Source organism: Monodon monoceros, unplaced genomic scaffold (genome assembly GCF_005190385.1).
Source record: "Monodon monoceros isolate NGI ecotype Baffin Bay Population unplaced genomic scaffold, NGI_Narwhal_1 Super_Scaffold_10, whole genome shotgun sequence".
Taxonomy (NCBI): Eukaryota; Metazoa; Chordata; class Mammalia; order Artiodactyla; family Monodontidae; genus Monodon; species Monodon monoceros.
Window position 1 is genome coordinate 13391799 of NW_021703766.1, and position 16127 is coordinate 13407925.

At 51.4% G+C, this 16127-nt stretch overlaps 1 protein-coding gene across 3 annotated transcripts in view; it reads left to right on the top strand.

The window, feature by feature from the left end:
- IL34 (interleukin 34) overlaps window positions 1-15149 on the top strand; it is a 56393-nt gene extending 41244 nt beyond the window's left edge. For all 3 annotated transcript variants that reach the window (XM_029209405.1, XM_029209412.1, XM_029209418.1), the window contains 6 exons: window positions 4274-4685; window positions 9901-10034; window positions 10851-10928; window positions 11216-11377; window positions 14103-14235; window positions 14468-15149. In XM_029209405.1, coding sequence (XP_029065238.1) covers window positions 4658-4685; window positions 9901-10034; window positions 10851-10928; window positions 11216-11377; window positions 14103-14235; window positions 14468-14640 — 708 coding nt within the window. In that variant the 5' untranslated portion in view covers window positions 4274-4657 and the 3' untranslated portion in view covers window positions 14641-15149. The remainder of the gene's footprint in view (window positions 1-4273; window positions 4686-9900; window positions 10035-10850; window positions 10929-11215; window positions 11378-14102; window positions 14236-14467) is intronic.
- Window positions 15150-16127: the final 978 nt, after the last annotated feature.

Here is a 16127-nt window from a genome sequence, read left to right on the forward strand (position 1 = left end):
TTTCATTTAGCTTGATACTCTCAAGGTGCATCAGTGTTGTTACAGATGGCAAGATTTCGTCTTTTTAATGGCTGAGTAGTATTCCATTTTATATATAATATATACCACATCTTCTTTATTTATTCATCCATTTATCGGCACTTAGGTTGTTTACATATCTTGGCTATTCAAAATAATGCTATGATGAACATAGGGGTGCATATCTCTTTTCAAATTAGTATTTTCATATTCTTTGGATAAATACCTAGAAACGTTGGGGGGAGTTCCCTGGTGGCACAGTGGTTAAGAATCTGCCTGCCAATGCAGGGGACACGGGTTCGAGCCCTGGTCCGGGAAGATCCCACATGCCATGGAGCAACTAAGACCGTGTGCCACAACTACTGAGCCTGTGCTGTAGAGACCACGGGCCACAACTACTGAGCCTGCGTGCCACAGCTACTGAAGCCCGCACGCCTAGAGCCCATGCTCTGCAACAAGAGAAGCCACTGCAATGAGAAGCCTGTGCACCACAACGAAGAGCAGCCCCCACTTGCTGCAACTAGAGAAAGCCCGCAAGCCAGCAATGAAGACCCAAAGCAGCCAAAAAAGAAAGAAAGGAAGGAAAAAAGAAAAAAAAAAGTTATATTAAAAAAAAAATACCCAGAAGTGTTGGGAATTCCCCGGCGGTCCAGTGGTTAGGACTCTGCTTTCACTGCCATGGGCCCAGGTTCAATCCCTGGTCGGGGAACTAAGATCCCACAGCCACATGGCGTGGCCCAAACAAACAAACAAACAAAAAACCCCAGAAGTGAAATAGTTAGGTCGTATGGTAGTCCTATTCTTAATTTTTTGAGAAAACTCTGTACTGGTAACACTCTGGCTTTACCACTTTACAGTTCCACTAACATTGAATGAGTGTTCTCTTTTCTCCACATACTCACCAACACTTATTATTTCTTGCCTGTTTGATGATAGCAGTTCTAACAGATGTGAGGTAGTATCTTACTGTGATTTTGATTTGTATTTCCCTAATAATTAGTGATGTTGAACCTCTTTCCATGTGCCTGTTGGCTATCCGTATGTCTTCTTTGGAAAAATGTCTATTCAGCCCCTCTACCCATTTTTTAATCAGGTTGTTTGTTTTTTGCTGTTGTTGAATTGTATGAGTTCTTTATCTATTATGAATATTAATCCCTTATTGGACATATGATTTACAAATATCTTCTCCCATTTGGTAGGTTGTCTTTGTTTTGTTGGTGGTTTCCCTTGCTGTGCGGAAGCTTTTTAGTTTGATACAGTCCCGTTTGTTTATTTTTGCTTTTGTTTCCCGTGCCTGAGGAGACATATCTAGAAAGATATTGTTAATACCGATGCCCAAGAGTATACTGCCTATGTTTTCTTCTAGGAGTTTTATGTTTTACATTAAAGTCTCTGATCCATTTTGAGTTGATTTTTGTGTATGGTGTGGGATAGTGGTGTAGTTTAATTTTTTTGCATGTGGATGTCCAGTTTTCGCAACTCCATTTATTGAAGAGACTATCCTTTCGCCATTGTATGTTCTTGGTACCTCTGTAGTGAATTAGTTGTGTGGGTTTATGTGTGTGGGTTTATTTGAACATGGATTCTGTATTAGATGATATAAGGGATTATTGATTTGGAAATGTGCAACAGTAGTAATGCGATTATATATTTTAAAAAAATCCTTACATACTGGTAAAATGGCCTGTCTGAGATTTGCTTTAAAATACTCTAGGGGAAAAAATGGAGGATGGGTGAAACAGGAATGACAGAATATTGATAATTTTTGAAGCTGAATAATAGCTGTATGAGGATCCATTATCCTATTCTACCTTATTTGGGTTTGTTTAACAATACTATAATAAAGTTTCAAAACATAAATCAAATATGGCAGAGGGGAAAAAAAAGTCTTGATTAGTATTGAATTCCAGAAAGTTCATCCTCCAATAGAAGATGCTGAGCTGGGCCCTAGGGCAATGAAAGCACACCTTTGCCCCCAAGGCTTCCTGAGCTTCATTCAGAGGGAAGCCACTGGAACCACTCCCAGAAGATGCTTTGGCTTAGAATTGACCTGGCTTTTTACAGAGCATTTGCAGAGATGATGCACTTTCAGGCTGTATCAATTAGTTTTTGTTGTGTAACAGACTACCCCCAAAGCTTAGTGGTTTAAAATAAACAAACACTGATTATTTCTCATGATTCTGTGGGGCAGCTGGGATTCTGGGCTGACTTGACAGGGGCCAGATGGACTAGTTTAGGACGGTCTCACTCAAATGCCTGAGGCCTCCTATAGGAAGCTAGCCCGGAATTGTTTACATGACATGAAGCCCTCCCAGCAGCAAGAGAGGACAAGCCGAAGGCATAGGCACATCCCACTGGTCAGAGCAAGTCACACGGCCAAGCCCAGATTAAAGGGGGGTGGAAATAGAGCCACCCTTGCAGATTGGACTTGTACTGAATGGGATATGGGAGCCGAGGGAGCCAGTCAGGGATCTGACTCAGCCCACCTCTCTGAATGAGACTTACTACTCAGATGTGGCCAAGAGTGGGTCCTGTGTTATTCATGTGCCCCAGGTCTAGAATCCTCTTTCCACTGAGCAGAGGTGGTGAATGAAATGTTATTCAGAAATATAGACCCTGGGCTAATGGAATTAACCAGAAAAAAATCATTCCTTTTTATGCTTTTGTTTATCTTCTTTTTTCTGTGGCCTCAACTCAGCCCTATTTTTCATCCACCTCCTCCGTAAACTGAGCATCTGTGACTCACTCTACAGGGCTGCTAGTTGCTAGAATGTCCCTCCCCACATTCTCAAAGGGCAGAGGGGCTTGATTCACAGGAGGACGATGGGGTTGGGCATGAGGCCTTGGGACAGCTCCCTCCCCCCAGGCCTGTTTCCTCACCTCTGGATGTGGAGGTTGCCTGGAATGTCTCTGAGACCCTCGTGGCCCTGCCCTGCTTACAGGGAAGCTGTCAAGCTGGAGCAGGTGGTCCAATGCTCTGTCCCCTGGGCCTCAGGTCAGGCCTGGTCACTTTGGGGAGAAGAATGCTCTGTGTAGGTATAATAGATTGGTTGCAAAAGTGACCCTAATTCTTCACACGCACCCCCATCCGTAACTTTTTTCCTTTTAATTGAAGTATAGTCGATTTACAATGTTGTGTTACTTTCAGGTATACAGCAAAGTGATTCAGTTATATATGTGCTCGTGTTGCTCATTCGTTTGAGGCACTATCTGTTGACTTCCCACCAAGGAACGTGTAGCTCCTTGTCACCCGCTTCCCTCACCACTCATGTGCACCCTCCCCAGGCCCTTGTCCTTCCAGGATCCTTCAGTCATGCTTCTGTTAAACTAACTTTCACTTTTTACTTGCTATTGTGACTTTGAAAATGCTATTTGCAATTGAATTATGTAGAATAATATTCCAACTTTTACTTGTCCAACTTTTCTCTGCATGAGCTTCTAAAGGGCTGTTCCAAAGCCCTGGGTAGAGCAGGGGTGGGGTGGGAGAGGCCATTCTCAAACTCCTCCCCCTCCCTCTTCACCACCAGAGAGAGACAGACAGACAGACACCCCCATTCTTTTAGGTGATTTCCTCTGTGCCCCTCCCCCTGAGAGAAGGCTCTGGCTTCTGTGCCATTAGGTACCTCCCACTTTGTGCCTTCCTGGCTTCCGCACATCTCCCCCATTTCAGTGGATGGGTGGGACCACAGATGGCACCCAGGATTAGGGCTCTGTGGTGTGGCATGAAGGTGACCATGACCCCAGTTCTCACTTTCTCAGCTTCTCTGTCCCGGTCTGGTGGTCTAGGGTGCGTGGTGGGAGCCTTTCTGGGAGATTTCTGAGTGAGGAGGTGGCTAGGAGAGTGTTCTCTGGGGCATGGAGGGGTGCAGAGCCCGATTCTGGGCTTTTTTTTTAACCTCCCCGCAGTTCAAGCCGTTCATGTACTTTACCTTGATCTACCGCCTTCAGGAAGCTCCCTTGATTTAACCCACGCAGCTCATTCATTCCTTGGTCCTGCTTTCGTTTTGGCCCCAGGCTGTCAGCTGGTGTCCTTTTAACTTACTCCTGGGCTGGGGCTGCCCTTTGGTTGTTCTGTCATTTCTGTGTCCCCAAGTAGCCAGCAACCGGGGCAGGGCTGTGCACCTCTGGCCTTCCCTGGTGGTCCCGGCCAGCGGTGGGTGCAGCCTGCACAGTAGGCTCTGCGCGCCTGTGGCTGATGGCTGAGTGGCAGCACCACTCTTACATAATCAGTTTCTCTCCTCCTTTCTCTTTCCAGAGCCAGATTTCACACTGAGCAGCTGCAGACAGAGAAATCAGAGAAAGCACAACCCAGCCTCAGATTCCGAGGGGCCTGCTGGGGACTCTCTCCTCCTGCTTGGAAGGAAGACCCCGAGGCAGCCGTTTCAGGCCAGGTCTTGGCTGCCATGGGACTCAGAGCCACCGCCCCCCGGCTGCCCTCTGCACTGCCAGGCAGATAAGGGTGAGCCCTGCCCAGGAGCACCTGCCACCTCCTGCTGGGCCACTCCTCCGTGGCTAGTCCTTCCTCGACTTTGGGCCACCTTTGCTGACCCGAGGCCATGTAGGCCCCACTCAGGCCTCTGTGGATAGACACATTGCTGGGGACAACACCTCTGCTCTCTGGGAGACCCAGCGCACCACCATGCCCCGGGGATTCGCCTGGCTGCGCTGTGAGTACTGGGGGGGGTCTGTGGGGACTGCCCAGGGAGAGCTTGGCCCAGAGCCAGGCTTTGTAACCATGGCAACCAGGGCATTCTTCCTGGTGAGAAGTTGAGATGCTTCCCAGCTTAATGGCAGGCACCCTTGGGGACTTCCACGCCGTCTGCCCTGTCTCCAGCTGACTGCAGCTCAGATGGGCATGGTGGGTATGAGCCTTAGGCTGGGTGGGCACAGTCAGTGGGTCACAGGGACAGGGCAGGCGCTGGGGGTAGGAGGCAGCGTCTCACCTCCTACCCCCAGCGTACGGTGGGGAGTACGGTGGGGATGGAGGTGGCAGAGAGATGATTTCTGGCCTTCCTGGGCGTGACCAGCTGGCAGTGGGGACTTGTGAAGTTGCCTGGGCCCCGTGACACATGGGAGAAGTGCAACCTGCTCCCTCTGCCTTTCCCTCCATAAAAAGCTAAATCAAAAGGCAGAAAGAGAACAGTGTCCTTGGGGAAAAGAAAAATAGTTGAAATGAGGACAGAAAAGAAAAAGAATCGACAAGTCTCTCAGGCCTGCCTGCTGGTGGGAGGCCAGACCAAGCTCCCTTCAGACTCCAGGATTCAATTTAATTGACTTAAATTCAACATATTTTTTTCTGGTGCCGCCCACATGCCCACTGGAGAGACACTGCCATGGCGACAAGGACCTGGGCTATCTCGTGCGTGTCTCTCTAACACCTGGCATGGAGTTAGGTGCTAGGAACTGTGTGCCACTTGCATGAGGTCCGGGGTCTGACCCTGTGAGGGATTCTCAGAGGAGCTGGGTCCACCCTGGCCCTTGTGGAGGGTACTGCAAAGGGTCTGGATGTTCAGAACAGGTGGAAGGACCCAGACCCAGTGTTCTGGAATCTTCCAAGTCCTGAGGAGCAGGGCGAGCAGGAGAAACAGCACGGCGAGGTGCCACTTGAAATGGCCTCAGAGGTGGGTGAGGAGGTGAGGACGGTGTTCCTTTCAGGGAGAGGGAGCAGCGGAGCAAAGGCTCAGCAGTGAGAGCGTGAGAGGCCAGGCTGGAAAGCTGGTTTGGGCTCAGGTGGCTGAGGCCTTGAAAGCCAGGGTGAAGAGTGGCTAATTCATGAGGTAACAGGGAGCCCTGGAAGGTCCGTGACCTGAGATTGAGAGTTACTCTGCTTTCGAGAGATCAATCTGGCCGTGCTTTGGGGAGTTGCTGTTACAACCTCCTGGGCAGGATGTGATGAGGTGATGAGGGTTCCTTCTGGAGATGGAAGTGAGAATGAAGAGGCCTGGCAGAGGGGACAAAGCTCATGAAAGCAGAGCGCAGGATTGGCAAGGACTGGCCGTGGGGTGAGGGGGAGGGAGGGCTGAGGATCAGGGGCTCATAGCGGGGCTGGGGTGCTGGAAAAGGAGTGGCTGCCATAACAGATTGCCACAATCTTGGCTTAAAACAGCAGAAATGTATTCTGTCACAGCTTTGGAGGTCAGAAGTCTGAAATCAAGTTGTCAAGGTTATGCTCCGTCTGAAGGCTTTAGGGGAGGATCCTTCTTGCCTCTTCCAGCTTCTGGTGGCTTCTGGCATTCCTTGGCTTGTGGCTGCATCACTCCAATCTGCCTTCATCTGCGAAGGCCACGTGAATGGTCTTTCCTTACATGTGTCTCTGTGTCCTTTCCTCTTCTTATAAGGACACCGGTCACTGAATTTAGGGCCCACCCTAAATTCAAGAGGATTTCATCTGGAGATTCTTAATAACATTTGCAAAGACCCTATCTCCAAATAAGGTTGCATCTGAGGTTCTTGGTGAACATAAATTTGGGGGTATTTACACACACAGGCACAGATATGGGGGTGGTGGACAAGCCCCATTTGTCATTGCGCACAGGACATTACTCTTTCTTCAGTCTCCTCTTCTGTCTTACAGGCCTCTTAACTGTGGAAATAGCGGGGCACGGCGGGCCTCCCAACCAGGGTTGCACTAGCTGTGGGGCTTTCAGAATGCAGAGGGTACGTGAGACTACAGCTGTGCTGTCCCTGCCTAGTTACCTGTTTGCTGGCCTGTTTTTCGGAGTGGAGGCAACAGGAAGGGAGCTTAAAACTGGGAATGGTAGTTGGGCTGCAGACTTGGAGGAGGTCTAAGTTTGGGAGAAGGCATATCATCTATGGACAGAGTTTCTGGGGCAACCCATGTGTGCCAGGCTGGGAAGCACGGAGGCTCTGTAAGTCTCTGCTACGAGGCTAGTGGCCAGGCCCCCAAAGGCTCCAGACTGGGAATCAGATGAAGGCAGGTGGGGTAGGACTTGGGGTGGAGTGGGCAGCCACAGGGTGACTGCCACATTGGAAAGAAGACTGAGTGTGGACAGGGATACTGATTTTTAAAGAAAATATGGAAATTTGGATTTTTATGTGAAATCTCTGTGAACCAGAATGTGGCCCTAAGGACACCAATTTGTAAACTGTCACTTTCTGCCAAGTGCGGTCCCCAGACCAGCAGCATCAGTTTTACTTCAGGACTTGTTGGAAATGCAGATTCTCTGCACTCCCCCTGCCACTACCTCATACCTGCTCAATCAAATACCCTGGGTGAGCCATTACCAGCTTCTACAGGAGACCCAGATGCCTGATCCCGGTTCCCTGCTTGACGTGAACGCCAAAGTGCTGAGTAACACGTCCTTGCTGTGGTTTACAGTGCTGTGCATTCACACACTGGCTGCTGCGTTGTCTGGTCAAGGCAGTGAGTGAGGGGCTTCCCTGGTGGCGCAGTGGTTGAGAATCCATCTGCCAATTCAGGGGACACAGTTTCAAGCCCTGGTCCCGGAAATCCCACATGCTGCGGCGGAACTAAGCCCGTGCGCCACAACTGCTGAGCCTGCGCTCTAAGAGTCCGCGAGCCACAACTACTGAGCCCACGTGCCGCAACTACTGAAGACCGCACGCTCTAGGGCCTGCGTGCCGCAACTACTGAGCCCATGTGCTGCAGCTACTGAAGCCCGCGCGCCTAGAGCCTATGCTCCGCAACAAGAGAAGCCACTGCAATGAGAAGCCCGCGCACCGCAATGAAGAGTAGCCCCCACTCACTGCAACTAGAGAAAGCCCGCACACAGCAATGAAGACCCAAAGCAGCCAAAAAAAAAAAAAAAGACAATGAGTGAATTGGACAGATGGTGCTAGAGACAGGGGTTGGTGGCTGGCGTAGGCAGGGGAGCCTCTGGGGAGGGAAGGAGTCTTGGTGAGACCTTGGAAGGGGTCTGTCGTGTGAGAGGATACCCAGGGCAGGGGCAATGTGTGAGCCTAAACCCTGAGGCAGGAATGATCCTGACCAGCAGGGGTGCCAAGCTGAGAGTGTTAATGATGTAGAGACAAGGGAGAAAGCAAGCAGGAACACTGGTTTATCTGTTCCCTTGTCCAAATATTGGGTTGAGAATATGGGAAGAGAGAGACAGAGGAAGTGCAAGATGGATTGCAAGTTTGCAAAAAATGTGGTGTCAGACTTCTATGAGGGGAAGGGCTGGTGGGCTGCAGGCCATAAGGGGCATGGGCTTGAGTGAACCTGAGCTTCTGGCCCAGGAGGGGCACAGGCATGGCAGCAGCACCGAGAAGGGGGTGGGAAAGTGAGTGTCAGCAGGCTCAGGCCCGTGAGGGTTTAAGAACAAAAGTCTCCCTAAGTGCCGGGGAAGTGAGGGCAGAAAGTCCAGTCAGTAGTTGCTGCTCACAACCAGGGGCGAATCAAAGAGGTGACTCAGCCTGCCTGGCTATCTGGGGGGAAAAAAGGAAGAAAGAGAAAAAGAGAGAGAGAGAGAGAGAAGGAGGAGGATGGAAGGGAGGAAGGAAGGAAGAGGGAGAAAAGGAAAAAAAAATACTGCTTTTGACTATAACAATAATAGATACTAATTATAGAATGTAAAATATATCCTAAAAAATATAAAGAAGAACATAAAAATCTCCCATAGAGATTTGGTGCATTTCTTTCCATTGCATTTTCTATGCACATATATACATAATTAACAAAATTCAAGTCATGCTTTATACCCAGATACAGTATGTTGAATCATGCTTTTTAAAACTTTGCTAAGCACATCAAAAGTATTTTTCTTATCATATAAGCATATCATAAGTATTCTTTGGCAATGTGATTTTTATTGGCTACATTCATTATTATTGAACATCTAGGCCACTTACAGATGTTCACTATTACAAAATAATACTGCAAAGGAAGACTTTGTCCACAGATCTTTCAGTTATGTCTCTCTTTTCTTCTCCTTCACATTTATTCCTAGAAATGAGTTTAATGGGTCAAAGGGTGTGGACAATTTTAAAGCTTAGTGGGTCGAAGTGTGTGGGCATTAAGTCCATTAATAACAAAAATTGCCAAATTGCTTTCCAGGATGAGAGCCTCTGCCTCACTATTTTGCCAGCAGCAAATGTTATTAAAATAAAATAAAACAACAGCAACAACAACAAAAAAGTCTTTCCATTTGGTAGGTGAAACGTATCGATTGTTTTGACGTGAATTTATTAGCGAGGTTGAGTTTCAGATACATCTCTTGCCCGTCTATATTTTGTTCTTTCTGCTCCCATCAACTTAACCCTTGTTCATGTTTGTTGCAAATTCTCTCAGATAATTTTTGTAAGTCTGTTCAGTTACACAGAAATCACACTGTTTTTAAAGTCACAGTGACCTGCAGTGGTGAAGGCTGGTAATGTTTGGATCGTTTGTTAGCGGGGAAGAGAAACAGCCTGAGTGAGGTTCGCTCAGCATCCCGGAAAGACCAGACTGGAAGGGCTGCTACAAACCTGCTGGTACCTCTAATTAAGAGGCATGTCAAGGTCTCTGGATGGAAAATGCAGCGAAAGGCTTTGAAAACTCGTAGCCTCTAGATGAGGGGCAGGGGTTGCCATGGAAAGGAGGCTGTGCCTGCCCCCTGGGGCAGGAGTGGGAAGGAGACTGGAGACCAATCCCGGGGCGTGGCTCCTGGGGGGCTTTGCCAGCCTGGGGTGGGAGGTGGCTGGGCTGGACGGTTCATGCTTGCCTGCATTGCTGTCCTGCAGCCCGGACCGCAGGGAGAGTATTCCTGGCTCTGGGAAGGCCTCCTTGGGACCCTGCGCCCCCCACCCCGACCCTTCCGAGAGGACTTGTGACTGGGAAAAGGGAGGTCGTGTGCACAGCTCTGCGTACCCGGGCAGTGTGGGAGCCACGCAGGTGGCTCATGTGTTGTTGTGTGCGGTCCACAGATCTCGGGATCCTCCTGGGCATGGCCTTGGGGAACGAGGGTTTGGAGGTGTGGCCCTTAACCCGGAGCGAGGAGTGTGCCATCACTGGCTTTCTGCGTGACAAGCTGCAGTACCGGAACCGCCTTCAGTACATGGTAACCATGTGGGCACTCGTGTCTCTCTTCCAAAGCCCTGTGGCTCATGGGACGTAAGGACCTGGAAATTCAGTCCCTCTCCTTGGACTTGTGTCAGGCCTGTGCCTGCCATGGCTCCCTTCTCCCTCACACACACCCGTGTGCCTCATCTGCACTTCCTGTCCCTGCTCCTGCCATCCATCCCTGGGGCCTCCAACCCTCCTATCTGATCTGACCTTTGATCCCACCTCCACGTGGCACTTACCCAGTGACTCAGGAATGGATTCTAGGAAACCTTGGGGGAACCCCAGGCACTATTTAGCAGGGGAGATAAGGACCTAGAAATTAGAATGTTTGATTCTTTTTATAGGGTGGACCACATCGCATGTGGCTCTGTAGGTCTTTTTTTTTTTTTTAACAGCTTTTTTGAGATATAGTTCACATACCACACACACCTCACCTGTTCAAGTGTACATTTCTGTGGCTTTTAGTATATTTGCAAAGTCATGAAACCATCACCATGATAAGTTTTAGAGCAATCTTTTAAAGTCATTTTCCTCACCCCTCCTAAAGCATATGATTCTCTAGGAGTAGTAAGCTTCTCATCCTACATTTTGGCCCGAGACTTACGCCTTAACATGTTTTGTTTTGTTTCACCTTCCCTGTGTCCCAGAGGAAAGAGCTGTCTTTATCCCAACTGGGAGCCAAGCACATGTTTTCTGTAGAGGACCACCGCTGCCATCAAGGGCCGGTCCTGCATCAAATTCTTCTCCCAGGTTGGGGGAGTCTGAGCCATTTCTGACTCTGATCTCATCCGTTGTTCTTGTATCTCCCCAGAAACACTACTTCCCCATCAACTACAGGGTCAGTGTGCCTTATGAGGGGGTACTCCGAATGGCCAACGTCACCAGGCTGGTGAGAATCCCCCCTCTGGAATGGGGAGGCCCCTGCCTCCTGGGACATCCTGTGGGCCCTGTCTGGAGGCACATTGGTCTGGGAAGATCCTGTTGCCAGGGGTGCTTCCTGGCCCCTCAAGCAAGCCTACCCTTGGCTTAGGCCCCAGGTGCCCCTCCCATCCCATCCACAGTGGATGCCCGTGGTCTGCCCCCTGTGCAGGGCAAATGTGGGGGGCGGTCAGAGCTGTGGGGGGCAGGCCCAGAGGCTCCTGTCTGGGGTTTCAATAATTTCTCCTGTCCCTGCAGCAGAGGGCCCGGGTGAGCCAACAGGAGCTGCGGTATCTGTGGGTCTTGGTGAGTCTCAGTGCTACTGAGTGGGTGCAGGAGGTGCTGCTCGAGGGCCATCCATCCTGGAAGTACCTGGAGGAGGTACATACGCTGCTGCTGGATGTCAAACAAGGCCTCCCGGTGAGTCGTGCGGAGGTGCAGGTGGCCAGGGTGCGTGCGTGCGTGCGTGCGTGTGGCCAAAAACTATCAAGGGAGAAGGTAAAGGCATGGAAAGTTCTGGCATGTCCTGGAGAGTGTGGGAGAAATGGGGGGGGCAGGGTGGTGGACTGGGCTTGGGGGGCAAGAGATGCGCCTGAGACCCTGTTATGCTCTGCAACCCTGTGCGAGTCATTGATCCCTCTCACTTTATTTCCACATCTAAGAAAAGAGGGAAAGGGGGAGGGATAGATGGGTGGAGCACAGGGGGGTTGAGGGCAATGAAACTTTTCTGTATGATGCTGTACCGGTGAGTATAATTGCATTTGTCAAAGCCCATTGAATGTACAACAGAAAGAGTGAACCCTAACGTAAATGGACCTTAATTAATAATAATAATAGAGGTTCCCAATCGCTGCCTGTTCAGCAGTGTTGATCGGAGGCCTGGGGGATACATCTCCAAAAAGCCTACAGAGTAAGGTGACGGGGTCAGTGTGTATCCTCGCAGGCCATGTGTGTGCCATGGGACCCCTCCCCACACCCCCGCCTTGCCCTACTGACCCCCCCAGCCCTCCTTAGGACCCTGGTACACAACTGCCCTGGGGCCCCACCTGCTGCCCAGCAAGAACAGCCAACAGGAAGCCAACTGTGAGCTTCTGCTGACACCAGGGCTCAGGGCCAGCACCTGCTTTTGCAGCTGCCGAGAACTCTGTGGAGGCTCTCCATTCTGGCGGGGACTGGACTGTGTTCCATCCTCAATTTTCCTTGGGAGTGTCTCTGGCTCTGTGAGCTCTGCTGAGCTGGGAAGGAGATTGTGGGTAGACTGAGGCCCTGCCCACCTGGACTCTTCAGATTGAACCAGCTTGTTTTTTTAAAGTTTTTTTTTTTTTTGATGTGGACCATTTTCAAAGTCTTTATTGAATTTGTTACAATATTGCTTCTGTTTTATGCTTTTGTTTTTGACCATGAGGCATGTGGGATCTTAGCTCCCCAACCAGGGATTGAACACGCACCCACTGCATTGGAAGGCGAAGTCTTAACCACTGGACCGCCAGGGAAGTCCCTGAACCAACTTTTAACCTCTTCTTTCTCACAATGTTAATGGTTGACGGTCCATTCCATATGTGCCCAACATCTATGGGGCAGTGGGTCCTCCCTCTAGGGAGAGGGTCATGGGCATGGGCCCCTTTGCCCTCCTGCCACCCTCACTTCTCTCTCTAAGCCTTTGTATATTAGTTTTTGGGGACTGCCGTCACAAATTACTACCAACTGGTGGCTTAAAACAACAGAAATTATTCTATCGCAGTTCTGTAGACCAGAAGTCTGAAATCAAGGTGTCAGCAGGGCCATGCTCCCTCCAAAGGCTCCAGAGGAGGATCTTTCCCACCTCTTCCAGCTTCTGGTGGCTGATGGTGTTCTTGGCTTGTGCAGCATCACTCCACCCTCCGCCTCTGTCTTCACATGGCCTCTCCCTCTGTGTCCCAGAGAAGGACCTGTGTCCTTTCTCTTACAAAGACAACAGTCATTGGATATAGGGCCCACCATAAATCCAGACTGATCTCATCTGGAGATCCCTGACTTAATTACATCTGGAGATCCCTGACTTAATTACATCTGCATAGACCCCATTTCCAAACAGGTCACATTTGCAGGTACTAGGGATTGGGCCTTGGACAGAGCTTTTTTAGGGGGTTGTGGGGCAGGGGGACACACAGTTCAACCTAGAACACTTCACTTTTAGGAACGTCCTTCCCCAGCTCAGGTCCCGCGTTTCCTCCTGCTCCATGTCTTTTTTTTTTTTAAGTATTATTATTTATTTATTTATACATATATTTATTTATTTTTATGTTTGGCTGCGTTCGGTCTTCGTTGCTGTGTGCGGGCTTTCTCTAGTTACGGCGAGTGGGGGCTACTCTATGTTGCGGTGCGTGGGCTTCTCAGCGGTGGCTTGTCTTTGTTGTGGAGCACGGGCTCTAGGTGCGCAGGCTTCAGTAGTTGTGGCATACAGGGGCTCAGTAGTTGTGGCGCACGGGCTTAGTTGCTCCGTGGCATGTGAGATCTTCCTGGACCAGGGCTTGAACCCGTGTCCCCTGCAGTGGCAGGCGGATTCTTAACCACTGCGCCACCAGGGAAGTCCCGTGCTCTGTGTCTTCTACGACAGTTTTGGCCCCTGCTCTGTCCCTCCCATGGTGCCTGGTGCTCCCCACACCAAGTTCCTTTTGTTAAGTGTTGTGGAGAGGAGCCCCCGAGCTTGGAGCCGGAGACCCAGCCCTGTCAGTGTGCCTAGTGCGCCTCACGATATGACCGACCCTCCTGAGGGTCCTGTCTCTTCTTCATGGGAGTCGGTGTGGGTCTTTGCATCCTGAAGGACAGTGTCCCTGGGATAGGGACTTCTCATGTGGTGGTAGCCGGGCCTGGGCTAGAACAGCAAGGATACCCCCACCTCCTCCCTGTCTGGCCTGCCCCTAGGAGAGGAAAAGAGAAGCTTCTGTGTGTTGTGCTTGAGTGAGGGACATCGAGGGAGCCCCTCCCAGGAAAAATGGCACCTGCAGGAAGGAGAGAAATTGCTCTCAGGCGTCCTGGTCACAGGGATCTCTTGTCCTTCTTCCAGGCAGGACAGCCACCACCACCCCGCCCCCCAGAGCTCTCCTGGGATCTCTTCACAGGCTGGGGCTGGCACCTGTGGTCCTAAAGGCTTCCTCCCTTTCAGGGTGTGGAGGTCAGCCCCCAGGTGGAAGCAGTGTTGTCCCTCTTGAGTGCCCCAGGAAGCCTGAAGCCAGTGCGGCCCAAAGCTCTGCTGGACAACTGCTTGCGGGTCATGGAGCTGTTGTACTGCTCTTGCTGTAAGGAGCTCTGAGGGGCTGGGGGTGGGACACTGGGTGTCTGAGCCCAGGTCGCTGAGCAGAGCTGGGACCCTCCTCGGCATGCCCTCTGCTTCCCAGGGCTACAGGCCGTTTCTGGAAGCTGAGATGGGCCCTGGGTACAGGGAGGACAGTGTGGCTTGGTCTGGGGATGAGCGGGGTGTTGACCAGTCCTGCAGTCTTATTTGTGTCTGTGTGTTTGTGTTGCCTGCAGGTAAACAAAGCCCTGTCTTAAACTGGCAGGATTGTGAGGTGCCAAGGCCTCAGCCTCACGGCCCGGAGCCCTCGTCACAGTGTGTGGCCGCCCAGCTATACCCCCTGCGCCAGCAGCCCCCCGCCTCCCTGCCCCACCCCTCGGCATCCACGGCTGGAGCCCCGGCTCAGTGAAGCTGTTGAGGGCACAGGGCGAAAGCTGCCTGCCCTGAGTGGGCTGCATGGTAACTGGGTGGGGCAGCTGGAGGAGCTCCTGCAGGAGATGGACTGGGCCTGAGGCTTCTCTGGGTGGTGGTGGGGAGCCCCTCTTGGGAGAGGAGACCCTAGAGGGGCATTTCTCCTTTGGGGGGGACTCAGTGCCTGAGAAGGGTTCAGCTTCCCGCCTTCCATACCTCCCATGGTCTCACCTGGAGCGGTGGGCGCTGGGGGCACCTGAAGGTCAATGAAGACAGAGCTTACAGCCCCTCCTGGCACTGCCCGGGCTGCCCTCTTCCCTGAGGGCAGGGCTGACCGTCTCCTAAGCCCAAAGAGGTGAGAGCTGTACCAGGTGGGCATGGGGGTGGGGACACGCCTCGGCAAGGCCAGGGAGAGGGCAGCAAAGCTGGGGAGAGGGCATAGCCAAATGCCACATCTTGCCACAGTTCCCTTTATTTTTTCTATTAAACACCTGCTTTGTTTTGGTTTGTTTTGGTTTGCTTTGCATCTTCGAGGGTGAACCTGGAGAAGGCCCACTGGAGCAGGCTGCTTTCCCCTCCTGCCAGGTGCAGGAGGCAGGAGGAGGGGCATGGGCTGGTCTGGCCCTGGGGCCTCGGTCTGAGGATTCAGATGTGGAGTGGTCAGGGCCTTAGCCAGGGCCCTGGAATGGTAGATATTTGCGGGACGGAGTTCCTTCTAGCCCTGCCCCAGCCCCTGAAGCCTTAGCCAGTCTGACTGCTGGGGGGGGGGGAGCGGGGGGTTTTATCTCCCACAGTGCATCCTGGCCACGGCCCTCTTCCCCTCCATCTGGCAGCCCCAAGACCACCCCCAGCAGGGACAGAGCTGAGGCATTCAAAGGCATGGGTCCTGACAGGAGACCTGGCGACTCCTGCACGCCCCCCCACCCCCCCCCATCACGGAGCCCTGCAGGGAGCCCCACCCCCAGCGGGGATCTGGGATGGGATGGGCAAGGGCTGGGGTCCTGGCAGGTGAGCAGCGGTGGAGAAAGCCAGGTGGAGGCAGGGGTGTTAATTACAGTACAACTTTATTAATACTGGAATCTTCACAGTGCATTTGTTACTTGTAGCAGTGACTATTTAAATCAAGGAGAGGGTGGGTTGCAGGGGCGTGGTGGGGGGGGAAGGAGGATCATTTATCCAAAAACTGACAGAAAGAAAAGAAACAAAATGGTTCAGATGGAATGGGGGTGGTGAGGGGGTGGTGGAGGGAAGGAAAAAGTGAGTAGGAACCAGGAGGGGGAGCCTGGGGTGGGGAAATAAATTAAAAAAAGGAACAAGTTAACAGCACCAGAAAAGTTACTTCAGTCAAAAGACACTTTTTGAAAAGAATATTTCTCTGTACAAAAAGAAAAATGAAACAAACGTAAAGAAGTCCCCCAAACCAAAGTTTGTGACGCGGAATGGCTGGCTCGGATCCCAAAGGGGTGGGCCTGCAAGGTGGTCACT